Source organism: Monocercomonoides exilis, assembly GCF_001643675.1.
Source record: "Monocercomonoides exilis strain PA203 chromosome Unknown scaffold14-1859848, whole genome shotgun sequence".
Taxonomy (NCBI): Eukaryota; Preaxostyla; order Oxymonadida; family Polymastigidae; genus Monocercomonoides; species Monocercomonoides exilis.
The window spans coordinates 103,392-125,686 of NW_027150559.1; the positions used below are offsets into that span (position 1 = coordinate 103,392).

The 22,295-nt window shown below is 33.2% G+C and overlaps 3 protein-coding genes across 3 annotated transcripts; 2 read left to right on the top strand and 1 right to left on the bottom strand.

Moving 5' to 3' along the window:
• Positions 1–4,196: 4,196 nt before the first annotated feature.
• MONOS_9472c1 (uncharacterized protein) lies at positions 4,197–6,053 on the bottom strand (the record flags this gene model as incomplete). Its single annotated transcript, XM_067879975.1, has 2 exons — positions 4,197–5,564; positions 5,628–6,053. The coding sequence occupies 2 exons, from the start codon at positions 6,051–6,053 to the stop codon at positions 4,197–4,199; spliced, it is 1,794 nt and encodes a 597-aa protein (XP_067730206.1).
• Positions 6,054–12,294: 6,241 nt separating this feature from the next.
• Positions 12,295–13,385, top strand: MONOS_9473 (uncharacterized protein; the record flags this gene model as incomplete). Its single annotated transcript, XM_067879977.1, has 2 exons — positions 12,295–12,486; positions 12,606–13,385. The coding sequence occupies 2 exons, from the start codon at positions 12,295–12,297 to the stop codon at positions 13,383–13,385; spliced, it is 972 nt and encodes a 323-aa protein (XP_067730207.1).
• Positions 13,386–16,025: 2,640 nt separating this feature from the next.
• On the top strand, positions 16,026–16,427 carry MONOS_17362 (uncharacterized protein; the record flags this gene model as incomplete). Its single annotated transcript, XM_067870275.1, has 1 exon — positions 16,026–16,427. The coding sequence occupies one exon, from the start codon at positions 16,026–16,028 to the stop codon at positions 16,425–16,427; it is 402 nt and encodes a 133-aa protein (XP_067730208.1).
• Positions 16,428–22,295: the final 5,868 nt, after the last annotated feature.

A 22,295-nucleotide genomic window follows, 5' to 3' on the forward strand; every position in this document is an offset into this window, starting at 1 on the left:
CCTGATGATTTTTTATTTATTTTTCTGTATCATTTTGATGAAATAAAAGTCTCTATTACTGATCAAAAACAATAATCAAAATCAACAGAAAGTGTTTAAAAAGATTCAAACAGTTCAATATGTAATTGTTTTCAATGAAGAAAAAGAAATTTCCATATCCTTTTCGGTTTCCTCGATTTCCTCCTTTCTCAACAAAACTGTTTTAAAAAATAGAGAATAATGATAATAGGTTCTTTTTGGAAATGAATTGCTTTCCATTGTTGTGAAAGAACTGCAATTGGAAGTTTTGCGTGAAATGACTGAAATATCTTTTCTTTGTTAATTTTTCAATTAATCAATGTTTCAGTTCCATCTAATTGGTTTTAACAATAATTCTTAGAGTTAAAATGATGTTTATATTCTCTTATATCCATTTATAATCTGGATTTTAATTCAACGTTATGCTGATTGCTTTTCATCCTTAAATGATAAACTTTTCAATGTTTATTCATAATAACACTTTTGCAGACTTTAAGTCAGCGTGATATTATTTTTTTGTTTTTTTCATTTTTTTTATTTGTTTTGAGAAAAGTTGAAGAATTGTTATCTTTCGTTGTGAATTGAAATTTTTTCGAATTATCCATTTGTTCACGAGAATTGCTACAGAACTCTTTCACTTTGTTATTGAATCTCAAACGAAAGTGCATTTTTTTGTTTCTTTCTTTAAAGTTCAAACTATTCATCGGACTTTTTCTTTATCGGGACATTAAATTTGTTTTTTTTTTAATACAAAACGTTCAATATCACTTGTTAGCCCTCATCATTTTGATGAGCGGGGTTTCATAATAAGAACATAACGAAACATGCTATTTTCTCGGTTTTTGTTCATTATTGGCTGAGATATTACGATTTTTTCTTATTATTTAAGTGTCTTTCTAAACTCTGCGAAGCTTATTATTAATATTTGAAATAAAAACTCTGAAACATCACAAGTCATCAAATCATTTGTTTGAAACAAAAAAAAATAATAATAATAAGTTTGATTTTCAAAATATACATATATTGCATAAAATTCCGGACAAGATCGATTTCACAATAACCGCAAGAGGAATGATGCTGACAATTTTCCTCAAAATATATCTCATCAATACAAACTCATTTGATATACAAAACCATACCTCTGTGACCTGACAAATAACTTGAAGCCTCGTCTGTCACAAAAATATATATATATATATAAAATATATAAAAAAATTATTTTTTTAACATTAATATACAATAAACTTTTGCTATAACTTCTAAAGACTTTTCAAAGCAAATTGGAAAAGATTTGTTGATTGCATCTGTAATATCTTGTCGATTTTTCTCTTTTGTCAGTGACCGTCAGTGACTGTCAATGACAAATTGCGACAAAAATATTCCTCGACTGACATTTCGTGTCAAAAAAAATAAATATTGGGAACCTGATCATTTTATTTTAATTTTTATTTTTTCAAAATAATAAGAATTATTTCATGAAGATTATCAAATTAATTATTGTAGTAATTAAGTATTATGAAATCGTTATAAATAACCCTTTTTGACAAGTCATAAATATCTTGTCAGTCATTTTGTCATTGTTACAATTTTCTTTTGTCATGTCACAGAGGTATATACAAAACTTACAAAATAGCTTCATTTGTGCTCAGAATAAAGCATTTTAAAAACTTCGGAAAAACTCAATATTTTATTTCTCCGAGAATTAAATAACAATTTTTTTCTGAGCATAAACGAGGAAGTTTTGAAAGTTTTGTATATCAAATGAGTTTGTATTGATGATATATATTTTAAGGAAAATTATCAGTATCATTCCTCTTGCAGTTATTGTGAAATCGATCTTGTACGGCATTTTGTGCGATGTCCATTGTTTATGTAATATCTGTACATAGAATCGTTTAATGTTAATTTATTGATAATATTATGGTATTATCAAACATTTTGAAACTGTCATTAATTACGATTTTTGGCTCAACTTGATAATCTTGTCAGTCATTTTGTCATTGTTTCATTTTTCTTTTGTTACAATGCAGAGGTCTTCTCCCTTTCATTATTCGTAAAGTGTTATTAAACTTTAATACTTGGACTTTTTGTTTGATCATCACTGTTGATATTGATTTGTTTTCTCAAAGATCAAGTTGAAGAGGGGAAAAGAAAAATGCCAGCTGAAATGGTTTCCATGGATTGCATCATTAATGAATGTAGACTCGAGGGAATGGAGCGAATACTCATTGACGGAAAAGTCAGACTTTAGGATGTTACAAACTTTTATGAATTTTCGGGGGAAAAAAACATTTAAACAATTTGTGACAGAGGTGAAAAGCAACAGGTTTGTTGTCAAAATGGGAAGGCCATCATTGCTGCACAAGGAAATAAAGGAAATTGTTTTGGACATGATAAAAATTGAAGCAAAGTGTGGAACAAACTTGACAGTGAATAAAACAAAAGAAATAGTGTAGAAAATATATTTATATTTTATATCTTTGATTCTGTTTAAATAGAAAATGCAATTGAAGACTAAGAATTTGAGATAATTGATGATTCTTCACCAAAATATTTATCTAAATTTAATGCATGTTCCTTCTTGTGATATTAATTTGAATTGAAATTATAAAATAAAAAAAACTTTGGATTCAAAACGTCTTGAAGCATCTTTTCATTACGTTTTGAACCTTTGTTATGAAATGTTTTATGAATTTAATTCAAAATTCAAACACCGATGAGAGCTGATCTCTAATGAAGGTGAATCATCATTGAGATTACCAAATAACTTCAAGAAAGTTATTGATTCATTTTTCGATTCACCTTAAGTATTTTGTCTTCGTCAATTGAAAGAGCGAAATGCGACAATTGTGGATGCTGTTGCAAGAGATATGGTATATCAGCTATGAATACATATCGATTACACCTATCAATGACTCCATCTTTATAGAACATCACTGAATATCTAATCATGATAACCCCTAAGAGTATCAGCAATTTCCTCATGATCTCTATATGGGTGATTATTTTTGAAATCATAAATTTTTTCGGGGGTGTTTTTTTTTTGAAAACATTTTCAATAAAACAATCTCAAACAAACAAAAATTATCTATTTGTAATATAAACATTTATTTCTTTTCTTTGAAATCACTCATTGAAAGTTGGTCCAAATTTCTTTCTGGCATGGATCATTTTAACCATAATAAAGTTTGTGAAATGGTGGAAACAGAATTTATATTTTTTTGATATCTCTTGAATTATGTGCTGAAATTTCTCATGCAATACGTTCATTAATATCCAATTTTGCAAGTGTGTACTTATTATTCACTATTTCATTTTATTCAAAAAAATATAAAACTTTTAATTTTGATTGGCTTTTTTTCACAAATATGATTTTTAATTCCATCAAAAACGAGAGAATAGATTTAACGTTGTATAAAATTTGCTTTTTTCCATCATTCAAATGTTTATTTCAACTATTTGGAAGCTCATTTCACACTTCATTATATCACTGATTTCAAGAAATTATATGTATTGCCTCATTTTCCATATCATCAATTCACTTGTTTTATTATTATTTTCACCAGAAACCAAAACTGTTTTAAATTTTGTGACATTATATATCAATAATTAATAAAATTTTATTTTATTGAGATTTCTGTTAATTCACAATTTTATTCTTCTCATTATCTATTCCTTTTCATTCATTTGATTATCAAAAATATTTGAGTAAAATTTGATGAAATCAACTGAAAGAAAAAGCTGAAATTGAGAGATATAATGCAAACGTTAAAGCTATTGAAATGTTAATCACATGATTTGCATTTGATGAAAATGAAGTTTCTAAAAGGATGAAAATGTTTGAGTTTGTTTCGAATGATGTATTTGTTTTGCTTTTTTATTAATTTAATTAAAAAGAGAGAAAATGATCATTTGTTAGTATTATCTTTCATTGAAGGCAGATATAAAAAAGCATTAATCTTCATTATTATTATTTTTTAATAATATGCACATAAGAATCATTTGGTGATACAGAAAATTCACTGTTTTAAAAGATTGCTTTCTAAATTAAAACAATCTTAAGTCAACTATTTTTTTCTACACATATTGAAGAACGTCAACATTTCGAAAAGAGAAGAATCGGATTATTTTTCAAAAGGAAGATCAAAACAGTTGTCAGCAATATCTTCTGAAGAGCATCAATCACCTGCTCCCTTATCTGGTTTATTTATGAAAAGTTGCATAGACAACGAATCCCTCAAATCTGCAATCAGCTCTTCACGAGAAGACAACCACGCTATTGTATCCACATGATTCAACTTGGATGAAGTTGTTGGACACAAATACTCCCCTCGAACAAGTGTTGAATCTGAATCAATCGTCGAAGTGGTTGAGGTGGATGAAATAGAGGGAGATGGTGTTCTCTTCATTATCTCTTCCTCCTCCTCCTTTTCCAATGCCCATTCAGGAATCTTGTCTGAATCTCTCCCCAAAATATATTCCGTTGAACAACTCTCACTCAGCAAATGTTCTGATGATTCTGAATGTCCCAAACTTTTCGCACACACCCTCTTCTTAAACCTCTCATCATTCTTCTTCTCTGCCTCCCTTTCTGATCTCCTCCATTGCTCCTCGGGAGACATCTCCATCGTCACCATCTCAAATGCCTTCGGATCTTTTCTGATGTTGTCATTCACGATCTCTCTCAGATCTTCTGCTTCATTTTTAACCTTCTTCCATCGAGCAATGAATTTTATTGATACAATAAGAACAATCAATAATATAACTACAAGGATAATTACAATAATTGGCCACAATGTTCTTTCTTTCTTTCCTCCTTCAGCAATTCTTTCATTTCCATTTCCCTTTGTTTCGCTCACATTCTTCAGAACAAATGATTGAGTTGATGAAGAAGACTCTGCGTTTCCAAACAAAATGCACACGCTTACTTCTGTTTCATCTCCACAACTGTTGATGAGATCCTTTTCCACGCTTCCTTCTGCTTCTCTTTCGGATAAAAACCCATTTGAATCAAAATCATAATGTTCATTCTCTATCTCTTCTCCCTTCCTCTTCACAATTGAAAATGATAGATTGCATGGAACAAGAAGCATCGCTTTGAATGTCAGTTTCATTCTATTTGCCTCTTCATTTGCTTCCACACTCTCCAATACAGGTATGAAGAATGATGAATCTCTCTCTGAAATAATCCCTTCAAAACTGCACCCTTCATTTAACATCCAAAGTGAAGAATTATCCTTCCATCCATCACCTCCTTTCAAATTCATCACATTCAATGTCCCTGAGTCTGAACAAATGACATTTCTTCTCAGTGATGGATATCCTTCAATTGATGGATTGTTATCTACAAATTCAACTTTCTCAATATTTTCATTTCCTCCACAAACAGAAAGACCTCCATCAGAGCAGTTCACAAAACTCGTATCCCTCATCACCCCTGAGCTCTCCTTCACCTCAACAACTGATCCATTCCATTTGCACACATCCGCTTCCTCATTCAATTCCTTTTTTCTTTCTTCCTTTCCATCAAACAAGCATTGCTTCATCTAAATATTTTTGCACATCAAAAGAGACATCATCTTCACTTTCTTTCTTTTTGATGAACACACACCAAACGAACTGTTCGAAAACTCCACATTTCCTTCTATCGTTTCAACATCAATTACACCTGCACTCTCATCCACACATGTGATGTTCTCAAACGAAGACGACAAAATTGAAATAGAGAATTCACTTTCTTCTCTGTTCTTCATTTCTTCATTTTTTCCATTCGCCCTTCTTATCCATCCATTATCCATTCTCGAATTCCCAGCTCCACTGATCTTCATACAGTCTTTTCTTCCCTCAATATTTCTGAGCGTCAATCCACTCACTTCAGTATCCTCTTCCATAATCATGGCTGCTTCACTCAAAAATGAAAGCCACATAACACTCACATTCCTGATTTCACATTTCACTCTTTCCACAAATATCAGAATGAATGGCACTTCCACCATTTCCTTCTCAGCTGAGCTTTCTCCCTCAAATGAACACATGCTTATCGATGTCTTTCCTGAACTTATCTTCATGAATGATGAATGTTCAGTTGGAAGTGGAGTTGATGTTGATTCCACTTCTTCAAAAGCAAATCGAATCCATCGCACATACAGCTACCCAGTCGTTTCCACAATCATTTCTTTGCTGCAATTCATCCTCTCTTTCACAACCACTCGACTCTTTTCTTCATGCATCCCGCTCACTGTGAGTGTGCTTTATCCCACTTCCTCATCAATCACAGATACCTCATCGACAAACATCTGACTGAAGAAATCGTTTGGAAGATGCTTCAGCCCAAGCCCAATTGTTGTCCATGGAAGTGAAGAATTCACATGCTGCTGCTGATTATTGTTTCCTCTTTTTCGTTCTTTGTTCAAGAGCCTGATTGTGCATGATTTGAATTTTTCAAAAACAGGAAAATAAGAAGAAATAAGTTTGATATTCGCTGAAATCAAAAACGAGAAAAAAAAATACAAATAAATGAGAACTCTCAAAATTATGTGAATGTCGACATTCACTAAAAAAAGACTAATAAATCAAACTTTTGTTTTGAAACAAAAAATGATTCCAACAGAAAGTTTATCCTGGGAGGCTGATTCTGGCCCCAAAGCCTGCAAGGGATTGTGCTGGACCGGTCACAGCACAATCCCAGGATGGAATCAGCCTAGCCACTTCATTGCATCAATGCAAAAAAGCAGTACCCCAAAATTATGTCAAAAACATAATAATTAGAGCTTGAGCAATAAACATTCCTGTTGGAAAAATATTTTTTGTTTTCAAAACAAAAGTTTGATTCATCAAAAAAAGTGAAAAATCAAATATTAGGTACAAAGCTTGAAGCTAAACTGCAATCACAAAAATTTGAACAATTATTAATTCTATTATTTAGCATATTTTGTGTTTGATTTCCAATTATGTTCTTTGAAGGATTTGACTTGAAACATTCATTGTTTTTTCTTTTCCTTTCGTCTCTTGATCGCGACTCCTTATATGCTATTCTTGATTCGCCTTCAGAGTTTTTCGGTGAAAAGACAGAGCGAAGAATTTCCTTCCCTCGTTTTTCGTAAAACAAATACGTTTTCAATGACTGAACTTCCATTTTCTTCCATAGTATGATATTGCTTGGAATGTATCTGAAATTGTAATCAAAAAAAAATGAACATTATATTAATACAAGAAAAGAAAACAAACTTTAAAAAGTATCTTCTTATAGAATTTGATGATTCATTCAAATTGGTTTCAGGAGACATTCCATTAAGAGAATATTTCTGAAAAAACTCAATCAAGTCATCAATATTATTCAACTCTGTTTCACCGTCAATGTTGTCGTTGATGCACCTTGTCAAATAACCGAATTCTCCGTCGCATTCACACTTTCCGTGTTTCTCGCAAAAGAATGAAAGTGTGCAATGCTTTCCACGCGCAAAGCGAGAAGAATCAGATAAGAGATAATGGAGAAGATAAGAATTTCGAAAGTGTGTTCCAGTGTCACACATAAAATGAAAAGTCTTTCTTTGTTGCAGAAAACTCAATCTCAACACGTTATCGAGACAGTCGATTACAAAACGATAATCGTGTGACATCACGTTTGACAAAAAATTGAAAACATGCTTTTCTATATTATTTTCTTTATTTCTCAGATAGACAATGATGCACAGATGAGACACCTCCTGTTTGTTGTAGAAGTCCTTGCTGATACTGTTTTGCTTAATAGGCACATTCCAGTTTTCTTTAAAGTCGAACAAAAGCAATGCTTCATCTTTCGATATGCTATTTTTCAAAAGACGAAAGTGAGATTGTTGATTGGACGCAATTTTCTTATGATTCTCAATTAATGACATAATGACATTTTCATTTGCATCAAGTTGCTTTCCTTGTGTGATTAGATACTCCTTCCTCTTTTGAAGCGATTCATATCTCTGACAAAGATCACAGAGATCAGAACGCCTTTTGGCGCGCTTTAAGTGAGTCGTTTTTTTGTAGAATGTGCTGAGAGACATTTTTATGTTCAACTCTTTAAATTTTTCGTATAGCTTTGTTTTTGGCATGGAAATAAGTCTGGTTGGTTGCTTGTGCACAGTTGTCTCTCGCTTCGAACTTGCTTGATCATTAGATTTCAACGGATGAGAAAAACAAAATTCTTTATATTGATGATAATGAGAAGTTGAATGCATATTTCTTTGAGTTATTTTATTTGGTGATTTACATGTGGAGTTGGAAATGATAGATTTTGCGTGTTGTTTTTCATTTTTTGATACAGATAATGAGTTGAAAAATGATTGTGTTGTATCATCAATTGATCTTGAATGATGTGAAATGGAGTTTTTTTCTGATTCAATAAATGAATTTGATGAAGTGTTTGTATTGAAATACTGTGAAGTGAAGTTAGAAGTGTTTGGAATGTTGGAAATAAAATCAACAGATGTTCTTTGTTGATTATTCTGTTGAAACGAAGAAGTGGGGAGCACTTGTGAAGTGAAAACATTTGAGATTGTTGAAAAAGTTTTCTCAGATGAATTCTGTTGACGAGAAATAAACGTGTTGTTCGTTAGTGTTGGGGAAAATGGAATTTCAACAGAGTCCCGCTCATTATAGTTCACTTGAGCATAGACTGAAAGAATTGGTACGTTTCCACAACTTGCTTGTTCATCAATGATTGTTTGAATGTTGTTGCGAACGAGTGACACGTATGAATCGTTGCAATTAATCCAACCCAAACTTTGATTTGAAGATGAATAACTGAACAATTTGTGATGTTTGCATAAGCAAAAGAAATGCCCATTTTCATTTTTCTCAGTGTGAAAAAGCAATGCGATAAGTGAATAATTGTGAGCTCCTTCAACATGCTTTTTTAAGGCGTTGATTTCTCCATTTTCTTTAACAAAGCTAATGTTTTCGTCAATACAAAAATTCACGCTATGTTTTCCTATTTCTTTTTCCAGAGAAATGGCAAAAAATTTGGGAAAAGAAAGAATTTGAAAATTTGAAAAATGATTTGTTGTTTGTTTGCAATTTGAGCAAAATGCTTCCTTGTTGTTTGAATTTGAAAATCCAATAGTGAATGATTCATTGAATGATTGAACAATGTTGCTTCCATTAAGCCTAATAATCGGCGTTGATTCCAAAGCGCCAATTGTTTTGGAACCACAACAACAGCAAATTCTTGGGAATGTTATGTTCATGTTCATCAAGTTATTCAATTCTGGCAGCACACAGATTAAATCACTGAACATATTTGTAAATGTGAGATAAAATTCTTGTTGAGCCCTTTGCTCAAGCCTGTGCCTTGTTTCCCAATTTCTTGCAAAAGGCTCCGTCCACGAACAATTGTCAAATGAATGCGTTGGTGATGAACTTTTCGATGAGTAATACACAATTGAGAACAATTTTGTATGAAATGAAGACAGTTTTCCTTTTCTTTTTTGAATCTTGCCACAATGAGTTACAATAACTCTAAATATTTGAATGATAGAGGCAAGGCAACACGTATTTCCATAATTGTGCAGTGATAAATTGTTCAGAATATCTGATAATTGATCATTGTTATCATTTTTATTCACCTGATGGTCATCAAAATTTGAAGCTGGTTCAATAATGGTATTATCAATCTGATTGTCAAATTGGTTGCTTGAAGAATGACAGCAGTCAGTATCCATTCGTATATCTTCATTTCTCAGATATAACATATCTTTATTGCTGTCATGACAACGCTCAACATCATCATGCAAACAAATAATTGGTGTTTGTTCAAAAAGTTCTCCAACTTCACACTGCAATGATGAATGAGCACCTTCGTATTCAACTTCCATGTTATTGTCATTTTCATTCGTAAAGGGGAAAATATTGCTCTCTGAAAATTCATAACTCGAATTTTCTTCAGGAATGAAATGGTTTTTCAGAGGATCATCGTCCTGCTCCATATTCGAATCACTGTTGATGATAGTAAAATCGTCATCAAAAGAAACAAAATGATCTTTCTCTGTTTTTTGATTAAAGAAAAGATGTTTAATTTTATCAATTTTAGAAATTGTTCCAAAAATTAGTAATAAAAAAAGCAGACTTTTTTTCGAATGAGAAATTCGACAGATATTTTCAGACGATTCAGTCGAATTTTCCAATAAAAACTTCTGAAAAACCGCTTCATCTTCACTTGATAATTCTAAACATTTATTTATAAAGATAACAAAGAAAAGAAATGAAAATTATTTAAAAAAAAAAAAAAGAAACTTTTCTTTGAAGGTGGAATAGGAGGTTTTTGTGGAGATCCAATTTCAAAGGAGAGATTGCTGCTGTTCTGTTTTGCGTGGTTGTAGTTGCCGGCCGAACAGCTGAATCCAAACTGCCGCAAATGCGAAAGAGAGTATTCATGACATACACTCTTTAATAAGGCAACTTTTGTGTGGATGTTTTGTTCGTTGTTATATATGCTGGCAATTCTCATTAAAACGAAATTGTTTGTATCTGATGAAATAATGCGAATTGTTTGATTATTGATTATAACAAATAATAATAAATTATAACATACCATTAAACATTTTCTGAATTCTTGCTGAAATAGCTTTCCCCTTGTTTGTGTGCAGCAGCATGAACTCCAGCAGCTCAGACACTTGGTTGGATGAAATTTTTTCCATGTATTGCCAAACAGCGGAACACTTCTCGCTTTTTCTTGAAGGAGACAAAATAGAAAACTGCATTTATCAATGTGATAAATTGGTAAAAAATTATTTTTGTTCACAAAGAAAAAATGAAGCGATTAAGGTTATCGCTTCCATAATCTGAATATATATCTCCTTTCTTTTCACAATGGAAAATTTCATGTGAAAAATTTCCTTCAAACAAGCAAATTCAATCCATTATTATAATCCCTTCCGTTTTCATTTCTTTTTCTTTTTGATATTTTTTTTTTGATTGCTTTTTTATTCAACTTTCGGCTTCTTCTATAAATTGAAGTTGCAATTTCAAAGACGAAGTGTACGCTGTATTGTCATATTGGAAAGACAAAAGCTACTAAAAACTTTGAGTGCTATGCAAAGAAGTTCGTTGATGATTGTGTTGAAGATTTTCAACATCAGAAACTATTTTTGTTCGTGAATTGCTCTGTGGGTTTGAATCGAATTGATATGAACACTTGACAAAAACAACAAACAATGCAACATGCTGTGCATTTATGTGAATGACGGAAATATTTAACGATCGTGCTAACAAAATTTTGAGTGTTCTCTGAGCTTTCATTAATTCGCAATTTTACAGATTTTTATGGAAAATTAACAATGTTTCACTATTTTTTTAGGAAAGTTCTTTGATTTCAAAAATTTATTTCTATTCATCGTTAAAATTGATTTTTTCAAAATCCAAATCAAAGAAAAATCTCAATATATAAATCTTTTTTCAAAACTTTTTTTGAAGTGTGTTCAAACAGAAAAGTTCTTCTTTTGAAGATTGAAATATTCTCTATATTTGTTTTGATATTGTTTTATTCAGGTTATCTTGAAAGTTTGTTCTTTTCAAAATAGAAAATTCCTTGAAGTGTGAATAAATAAGCTAATGCGTCAATACATCTGTTTGAATCAGAATCAATAACAATAATAATAATACCATCCTGCTTTTTGATATCTTTTATTTCCCTTCCCCAAATGAAGATTTTTCATCTCATTCATTCACTCCTGCTCTTCTTCTTTCTTTCTTTCTCCTTTTCTTTCTTTTCTATCTCTTATTTTTCATCTTTCTCTTCCATTTTTCCTTTTTCTTCCTCTCTTCCATGCGGCACTAGTGCTGCTTCTTCATTCTCCTTTCTCCTTCTCTTTCTATTTCGACTCCAACGTACACAATTCATCCTTCATCCGTTCCTTCCATTCCTTCTTCATCAACATTCAACACAATCTGAAGAAGCATGCCAACCTGGTTCTCCATTAAAGATATGAGGAAGCAAAGAGAAGAAGACGGTGAAAGGTGAAAAGCCATAATACTTATCAACATCATTTCAGCACTTGCAGTTGACAGTTCGGATGTGTCTACGACGAATGCTTTATGCACATTGGCAGCAGTGATGGACAACATATAGAGGCGGCTGCATATTGTGGTGCCTGAGCCAGCTGAAGTGAATGAAAATCACAGATAGTCGTTTCTGAGGGAGCAACAGACGCTGCGAAGATATGTTGTTGTGCGTTGGGGTGTGATGTGTGGAGGTGTTGCTTGCACCTGGATTATTGCACTTTTGCAAAGCTTTCGGTTCTGCTAGTGATGCAGCTTGAGTCACTTGCAGCGTCGGTGGGCACGAAGTCGGGGAGCAAGCGGATCTTTGCAGCGGCAGATGTGAATGCTTTCTCGTTGATCTTCGATCTGTTTGAATTTTCACTGCAGATATGGCGATCGCTGCGGTCGAGGCGTGTGGTGGTGAAGCTGGACGATGAAATGATGGAGCGAGGGGTAGCAGTGTGTGTGAGAAGCGGGGGAGATGGTGGAGAAGGGACTGTTAAAGGCAGAGGGGCTGAGGATGGGAGATGGGAGATGTGGTTCTGTTGCCTGAGGAGATTGCGCTGGCTGTGCTGTAGGGGAGAGAAGAGGCAGAGGAAGGAAATGGAAATGAGGAGAAAGGTGGGTATCCGACAGCACACAGAGAGTTTGTGGAGAAAATCAAAGAGAAACAGGGGAAACTGGAAGAAACGATGTCGCCGCTGGTTGTGGAGGCGCTTGGGCTGAGTGGGCTGAGGTTTGTAAAGGCAGAGGCTGAGGCTGGTGCAAACAAGCAGCATTCAGAAGAACCAGAATTGTGCAGTTCTTCTCCATCCGATGGAACCCAACTGGAGAACAGGAGGGCAGAAGAAGAAGAGGCAGATGGGTCTTTGGGCATAACTTTTGATGGAAGTACAGAGGGAGTGAGAAAAGATGAGGAACAAGTGGAAATGTCTGCGAATGGTTTGGAGATGAATGAGGAGCGAGGAAAAGAGGGTGGTTTGATTGACTTGGAGGAAGAAGTGAAAAAAGAAAGAGATAATAAGGGATTGAGGAAAGGAACACACAACAAAGTATTTCAATACCCTCAAAAGCCAAAGGAATATAAAAAAACTGTAAAGAATTTGACTGGGGATGAATTATATGACACATTGGAAAAGCTTGAAAAGTTGCCTGGGTCATTTTGTGAGGAAGAAACGCTGCCTCTTCTGCAGCCATTGGGAGAACAGAGGGAAGAAGGAGGGGAAGGGAAGAGAGGAGCAGCAAAACATCGTCTTCTTGGTTGGAACAATGACATTCGGAATTGTTTGAAAAGACGGAATATGATGAATGAGCATCATCCTTCTCCTTCTTCACCATTATCACCTTCATTTGCCTAAAATGCATTGAATGATGGGAGTCAGCCTCATTTTTAGCATCTGAGTAGAAGTGCTTCAGTTGTGATGCAGCAAGAAGAATGCAAACAGATTCCTCTATCATCATCATCTGTTTCTTGTTCTTCTTCACTGCTTTCTGCATCTCCATCCGATTCATCCTCTTAAACAATCCAGCCTTCCTCTGCCTTTGGACTGTATTACACCAACTTCAATTCTTCTTTTTCACCATCTTCTTCTTCTTCTTCTTCTTCTTCTTTTTCTTCTTCATTTCCTTTATCTTCTTCCGATTCTTTAATTTCTTCTTCGTCATTTCCTTTTCCACAAGCTGTACCATCTTCAACTTCATTGTTATATTCTTCTTTAACTCCTTCAATATCATTTTCACTCACTTGATATTGGATCAGATCATCGACCTTCTGATGTGTATTTGCTGTTCAATCTGCAGCTCCGCAAAACCGAAAGGAAAATAGCTTCATTCACTTTTCCTAAACTCGGCAGATCAATCGTCAAATGATTCTTCGTTTCATTTTTTTTTAACAATTCCGATGGTGAAAAAAGCGATCTATTCAGCATCAGTCTTTTCATATTATCTTCTTCATTGTCTTCTTCAACGCCTTCTTCGATGAACATCAAGAATTATGTTGATTTTTTCATATCATTCAACTCCTCTCGAATTCACCAAGAGGCATTTAAATCTGCTGAAATAGGAAACTCAAAAGAAATGTTCATTCTGACATAGAATTTCAGCCAGACCTAACACGGCAATGAATTGAGATATTTTGATCCAGAATAGCAGATCAGGAGATATTCATTAAAAGAAGGAGTCGAATCTAACTTTTTCATTTGGAAGATGAAAGAATTCACCGAAAACATAAAGAACAGGACAGGATAGGATGTTTGGGGCGAATGATTATGAGGATGACCTTCGACAAATTTCACAACGTCATGTGCCTTCAATGGAATGAGAGGATGATTAAATAAGGAGAACATAATTTATTTGAAAACAAATAATTGAAGGAAAATTCTATTAAAAACGTGGAACGAATATCAGGTTGACATCTGAATCAGAAAGGTGAGGAAATTATAATTTGTAGAAAACCTTCGAATGAGCTTGAAGAAATTATTTTTGAAGAAAGGAAAACGGATGATTCCATTTAGCAACGAGCTTTATTTTCATTTGATGAAGAAGCCAAATCAAATGGAAAATGACAAAGAAATAATATAACCTGTGCTGATTTTGGGCTCTTTGAAAGATATGTGATGATATGTGCTTTAGTTGAAAAGAAGATGGAAGCTCATAAATATGAAGTGAAATGGAAAATTATCAGAATTTGAAGAAATAGTTTTGAAAATTGTGATAAAGTTCATCATTTGTAGTGAATTTTGTATCGACAGCGCTGAATGTGAGAGTCTTTGTGGGAGTGAAAGTGGAGACGAGAAAAGAGAGAGAGGCATCGCTAAAGGGAGCAACGCATTCGAGAGCACACTCCACTGTGGCACAGGAGCTTTGCTGTGTTTTTCCACAGGTATCGACATCACTTCCACCATTTGCAACTATTTTGTTCTGGTTGATGATTGGAAGCCAACTGTTGCACACTGCATTGTCAGCTGTTCCTTGATTCCACACTCTTTTTGTTGGAGTTGTTGAACCACAATTCTCAAACGGGGATTGGGTGATGGAATTACCATTGAAGAACACATCATTTCCTCTTCCATTTGTTGCTGTGTTTCCATCAAAGAAGCAGAATGTGATGAATTTGAACCCGCTCGTCCAATCATATGTTCTTGTGCAGCACAGCGCAGCACCTCCGTAGGTAGTTGGATTTTCGACTTTGTTGTTGATGAATTGGCAATCACTGACTAAAAATTGACTCGGTTTGTTGCTTGGAGGATTTGAAAATGTTAGAGAACCAGCAAAATCACCTCCAGAATTTGAGATGCACTTACATTTAGTGAGCAGGAATTGACCGTTTGAAGAAAAATCACCAATATAGAAATACCAACCAGTTCCATAAATGCTAGTTATTTGACAATTTTCCACTCTGTTGTCTGAAAATGAATAAACGGAAGATGATTGCCGACCATCAATGCAAATTGCCCCTCCATGGGCAGCTGTACAATTTGAGAAATTGGATTCTGTGATATCAATTTTCAACAATCTATCGCAATATAACGCTCCACCATGATTTGTATTTGAGCAATTATTGAATGAGCAAGAAGTGATTGTGAGATTTGCATTAGTGCAATAAACATAAAGTGCACCGCCAGATGAAGATCCACCATTTGAATCGTTCCATTCGCACCATTCGAAGCGATGGTTATTTGTATCAAAAGCAGTCAATCTTCCAGGTTTCACTCTTTGAGATTCAGTTCCTTCATGAACCACAGCAGCATTTGATGAAGAGCGTGTTTGGTGGAGAAAAGAGGTGTTGAAGGCAGAGAGAGAAGTGAATGGACTGTTGAGATTTGGGAGGATGGCTCCATCGATGGGATTGTGGGTGTGGAGGAAGATGGTTGAGTGGATGGAAAGGGATGAATGAAGGGAGAAGGAGGGGATTGAATTGGAGTTGATGTTGGTGGAAGAGGAAGTGGAAATGGAAGAAGTGGTTGAGATTAATATATTGAGTGAATGTGAGGGAAGGGATGGAAGAGATAGAGGGGATTGAGGAGAGGAGATGTTGGAGAAAAGTGTGTTTGAGAGATGGAGATGGAGGTGGATTTGGAGGTGAGGATGGGATTGGTGATAGATATGGAGAGGGGAAGGGGAAGGGGAAATCGAAGGGGAAGGGGAAGGGGAAGGGGAAGAAAAAGAAGATGATGTGGATGAGGATGAGGAAGATGAAGGAGAAGAGGAAAGGGAAGGAGATGGAGAAGGGGATGGGGAAGAGAGGGAAGAAGGAGAAAAAAAGGAAGGGCTGGATGAGGGAGACGAAAGAGGAGAAGAAGGAGTGGGAGATGGAGATGGAGGCAGGGATTGGAGAGTGGGCATCTGAAAGGAGATTTTTTGGGAAGGAGAAAAGGGGGAAAGAGAAGATGGCAGGTTGAGGGGTGGTGAGGGTGAAGTTTGTGAGGGCGAGGGAGGCATGGGCAGAGAGGAAGAGGGGGCATTGGTGGTGGTTGTTGTTGAGGGAAGGTGGGTGGATGTGGAAGGTGGAGGAGAAAATTGTGAAAGCAAATAACGCTTTCTAGTGATAAAGAATGCGCAGTCAACAAGAGGGATTACGCTGAGGAAGCTTATTCATAAATAGGTGTTGATGAGTGTGAAATTTGTAAAAGGACAACATATGCAAGTTAAATATTTAACTTGAACATAAAAAACAAATTCTTTTTCTTTCTTTAAATTTCTGTCACTCTTTTTTATCTTTCCATAAATCAATATTATTTTTGAAACGACGAATTCACAATAAATCTTTAACAAAAGAAATTGCTTTTGAAGTTAAATTTTTGTCAATTCTAATAATAACTGTCAATTCCTTGCTCACTTTTTCTAAACTCAAATTTTTTTAAATTTTGTGAAAAACTCATTAAGTTATATTCATTATTTTCAAATAAATTTATATGAAAAAAGCTGTTTGTGCTCATGCATGTGTTTTTGTTACTATTTCTCGAAACTTCAATAAATAACAATTTTTGAACAACAAAAAAATATAAAGAGATATCTTTCAATTCATATTTGTTCGTTATATATTGAAATTGCTTAAATGAAGCAAAAACATTTGAAAACCATTCTGAAATGTAATTTTTCGAAAAGTTAGACAAAATTGCTTAGACTGTTTCCTAAACAGTCATCTCAAAAATATAAATTCAATGTGCTCTGATAGAGATGACTCCTTTGAAAATAGTATCTCCTTGCTGAAAAAAACATCAATAAAAAATCATTTCACTGGATAAAAAGTATTATTTATTTTGCGATCAAGAATAATTATTGAAAATTACTATCACTTTTTATTTTTGCAAATATTAAGAAAAAATACAGATTTTTGTTTTAACATTTTGGTTTTTATTGATTAAATATGTTGTTTCGTAATTCTCATGCATCCGAAAAAAAACAATGAAAAATAATTATTTCAAAAATAATCACCCATATTATTATCATCATCTATTCCAGCTTATTATACAAGATGACGACTACCATCAGATATTCATAAATCGATAATATTGATAGATCTTAATCGAGATGGATCCATAGCTGATATACCATATCTCTATTGCATCAGATGGTTTTTTTTTGCACACAATTGTTCTTTGTCCAAGTTCGAATATTCCTGAAGAGTTAACTTCGATAATTTCTCCTTCTATTGATGAATGGAGTAACAAAAAAAAGAAAAAAAAATGGATAAACGATATGTGTGATCACTTTTGAAATCATATCATTTTTTGGAGTATGAATAATTATTTAATTCACATTTTTTTGCAAAATGAATTATCAAAAAAGCGTATCATGTTTTCAAATTGTTATCTTTCAAATGCACGTTGTCATAGAAAGACAGAGAAGTTCAAATATGTTTTCAATAAAAAACATCAGATTGATTTCGAAGTATCTTTGACAAACTATCAATACGAAAATTTAGAAATAAAACATGAAATCATAAAGAATTACCCATATTTCATTTGACGAAACACTTGTTTCTTTTCTTCCAGAAACATTGGATAGAAAGAAATAAAAGCATTTATTGGAAGAGAGAATGTTATTATTCATTGACTAACGCAGCTTTTGAGCAAACCCAGAAATTCTGGGATCACTTACTGAATCTTTAATGAGAGGAATTTCATTTATCCCATGCACGATACTCAAACACAATCTTTTGAAATAGTTATATTTTGTGTTCTGTAATCTGTTTTGAACTCATCTATCGATAACTAACACTCTTCAACTTCTTTGTCATAATGAAAGGCTTTTGCAGATGTCTTTCACCAAGTCATTCACTCTGCATTTGCACCATCAATTAAGAAAAATGCCTTTGAAGCTAATTATTTTTTTGATCATATCATTTGGACCGATTTTTTGTAAATTACTGAAATTCTTATCCAATCCTTTGCTGTCTGACTCTAACAGATTTGATTTTTTCTAAAGACTAATTAAAAACAAAGCTTTTCGAAAAATGAAAAAAGAAAAAATTTTCATTTGTTCAAGTGCAAAATGGGCATACTGCAACTAAAAGCACATCAGTTATTTTTCACAATTTATCACCCCAAGAAAAAATTGGAGTTATTTTAGATAATTATTATCCATTTGTTATGAAAGCATGAAAAAATAACATAAAAACTTAAAATTGAGTAAGAAAATTTAATAAACAAAAAATATTGATCCAATGATCACTTTGATCTTAAATTTTCAAATAAAAAATTCTCTCGAAATTAGACTTTCCTGAATAAAAAAAGAGTATTTTTGCAAAGACACCAATCGAATGAATGCAAATATTACAAAAAAGAGACAAATTTTGAGGATAAAAAATTGAGTGTGTTTGTAACTCTCTAAGTTTCTGCTATTTTTTTCACTTTAAAAAATACTTCATCGTCAATTTATCCATTTATTTCAGACATATAAGCTATCCTCAATAAAACTGAAAACTTAAAGAACAGAATAATAGAAATAAATGAATATTATTCGGTTTCATTGATTTCCTTCAAGTTTCATTATGCCACAAAATGTGAAGAAGAAGAGTGAAAACCTGAAATATTGAATATACTTTTCAATGAAAGTCAAAGAAGATTACAAAATGTTGAAAAACTTGCAACGATGATGTAGACAAATAGTGACTAAGATATTTCTTCAAAAAAAAGCACATGAAAAAGAAAAATGTGAAGACTGTTAAAATAAAGATAAGTTTTTTAAGTTAATCAAGTTTGTTCTACTCATTTTTCACTTAGATAATTTTGGTGCAAATAAAAAAGTGAAGCTAATAAAACCAACAAATGTTCTTTTTTTCCTTTTGATTTTTTGTTGTTTGATTCCATTTCGAAGTTATGGAAAAACTGCTGAAACAAAATAACTAAACTGTTTTATTTTTTGTGAAATGAAAAAAGAGAAAATTGAAAATAAAGAGCGACAAAATACAATGTGTTTCCTCAAACATTAACAAAATTATCAGAAAATTTCACCGATAATTTTTCTTACTTAAATTCTTTGTTAAGAAAATCAAATGTTTCATAAAAGCTTGCGATGATATCATCATATCCTTTTTCTTCCATCTTTTCAACCATTTTCCTTTTCAACTCTTTTCTTTTTGCTTCGCAGATTTCATCATTTGTACTTCTTTTCAATCTATTAAAAATCTCCAAAAAGAATAACAAACATTCATGCTCGATTTCTCCATCCAAAGTTGGATGTCGGATCTCCTCCAAAAATAGATCAATGATATCTTCCTTCACAAAAGCATCAGTTTCCATGTATCTCTTTTTTGCTGCTCTTTTTAATAAATAAATGAATTTCCTGCGAATTTCTATATGATTCTCTTTTACTGCTCGAAGCACACGCACAATGCTATCAATGAGCCCAATAAATTCTTCATTCCACAATGCGCACGATTCAATGAAAAGTCCCAATGTTATGATCCATCCCTGTGCAATATTTGCTTCATTCATTTCTTCTCTGCTCATTTCCTCTTTTTTCTTCTTCCAATCCACACATTTCACCAGCTCTTCCAGTTCTTTGGCTGATTCTCTTGCAAAATGAAGCTCATTCACAATAACTTCTTCCAAGAATCCATTGGTTAAAAATCTGAATATAAAAAATTGCCAAGCAGATTGATAGGCAAGTTTTGTTAGATTTCTGTGTTTCTGCTAATGCTTGATGATTTCTGTAATTTCCTTCAAATACAGTTCTTGTTCAACAAACTAATAAAAAAGAAAGGGTAAAAATCAATTATATCAAAATAAAATAGAAATGATCAAACAAGATCTATATCAATGAAATTCAAAGCCATAAAGATCACTTCCACATCCTTCTGAACTTTCTCGCTTTCCTCTTTGTTCAAAGCAACTTTCAGAAGGCAAGGCAAGCAAATTGAAAGTAATTCTGTTGAAATATGTTCACCATTCAGTAAAACAAAACATTCGCAAAGATCAATCAAAAGCTTTGTGTTCTTTTCATCTTTTTTCTTTTCTTCCTTTATCATCTGCTCAAATCTTCTTCTCAGTGAATATTCTTTAAAATTCAGGCACCACACATCTTTCATCGCTTTGCAGCATCCAATGCGCTTCTAAACAAAATCGTATTTTGTATCGAAAGCTTCTCTTCTTCAATCATTTTGTCTATTTTTTCAAACAGCTTTGCCTTAAAAATGAATTTAAATTCATACCCATTCATTTCATCAACCATTTCATTCATTTCTTCAATTTTCTTTCTTTGTTCATCTTCATTGCAGTGTTCAAATTCACAAAACAATTCTGAAATAAAAAATTAAGAAATACAATCAACAAGAATTCTGTGAAACAATGATTGCAAACCTGTGAACTTTTTTGAGTTATCTGTCTCCTATATATATGTATTTTTTTTTAAAAAATTGCACAAGAAAGAAACAATTTTTATATTTTCATTGAAAGTTTATACGATTGGACAGTAGAAACAGATGTAAATAAAAGCTCAAAAAAGCTTTTAAAAAATGTGCGTTCATACTGCATTTTTAAGCATTTATGTTTTTTACAAAGGATTATGGAGAAAACAACGCTTTATTATTAATCTTTATTTGTAATGGATTCAATGATCTTCAGATTTGAAAGAACGGAATTATCCATTCACAGAATGAGAAAACCGTGAGTGAACATTACCTGCCGAACAAGAAAAATTATTTCCTGTGATAACAACAAGAAATAGTGGAATACAATATTTTTGGAATTCTGACCTTTGATTTTTGTCAATTGGATGGCCAAGGGGAATACAGCAATTTTATTAATAACACAAAAGACGTAATGTATGTATTTTTTATTGTTCTATTGATTGAGAAGATATTTCCGCTGCATCCTTTCCAACGTCCTGGAATATGAGTAATTATTGTTATGGAGAAAAATTGCTTTAATAATACAAATATCGGAATTAGAAGTGAAATTCTGTTTACAGCCATTCTTATGGAAAGACATTTTGTGACGTTTGCTTTGCTGATATGTTGATTTGACTCTCATGTTTTGAGATAAATTGGATGAAGTCAAAAGAAAGAGAGAATTATGATCTCAACTTTTGCTAGAATTTTGAAAGCTTAACTAATTTTGTGAATGATGAATGAAGAAAAGTGAGTCAGGAAGAAGAGTCAACCTTTTCACTTGGGGTTATTTGCTCCATTCTTGGGCAATTCGTCTTTACAACTTCAAGATGAACTATTTTGAGAGGGATTTTCTTTCTTTTCTGGTCCAGATTCAGGCAGACGATGAAGATTAACTGTCCCAACGAACGATTCTCCATTCTGCGTTGACTTTATTTTACCGGGAAATTGCATAAATTCATTAGCCAAAGACTTTCTTATGCAAACAATACTTTCAGCAATCCTTTTTTTGTAGATTCGCTTCTTTTATCCTCGGCATCAGGGCATCCATAGAATTTAATGAATATCCTAATGGCATTCTGCAATAGCTCCAATTGCAGCAGAAGAGTTGGACTTATCAATAGAGCCACCACTAAAAATTCCAAATGCTCCACTTACAATACAATTGATTCAGAACATGCTATCTTTTTATTTTTTTCTGGGATTTCCGTCACAAGCATAGCTTCCATCTTTTCACTTGATTCGCCTTATTTGCAAGGCACATCAACACTGAGAATTCTTTTATTATTGTTCATTTTCCACTTCTTCTTCTTCTGCTTCTTCTTCTTCTTCTTCTTCTTCTTCTTCTTCTTCTTCTTTATCCTTCTTATCTTCTATTCAAATGGACCTTCCTCATTAACTCATCAATTATATGTCTATCTTCTCTTTGCTTTTC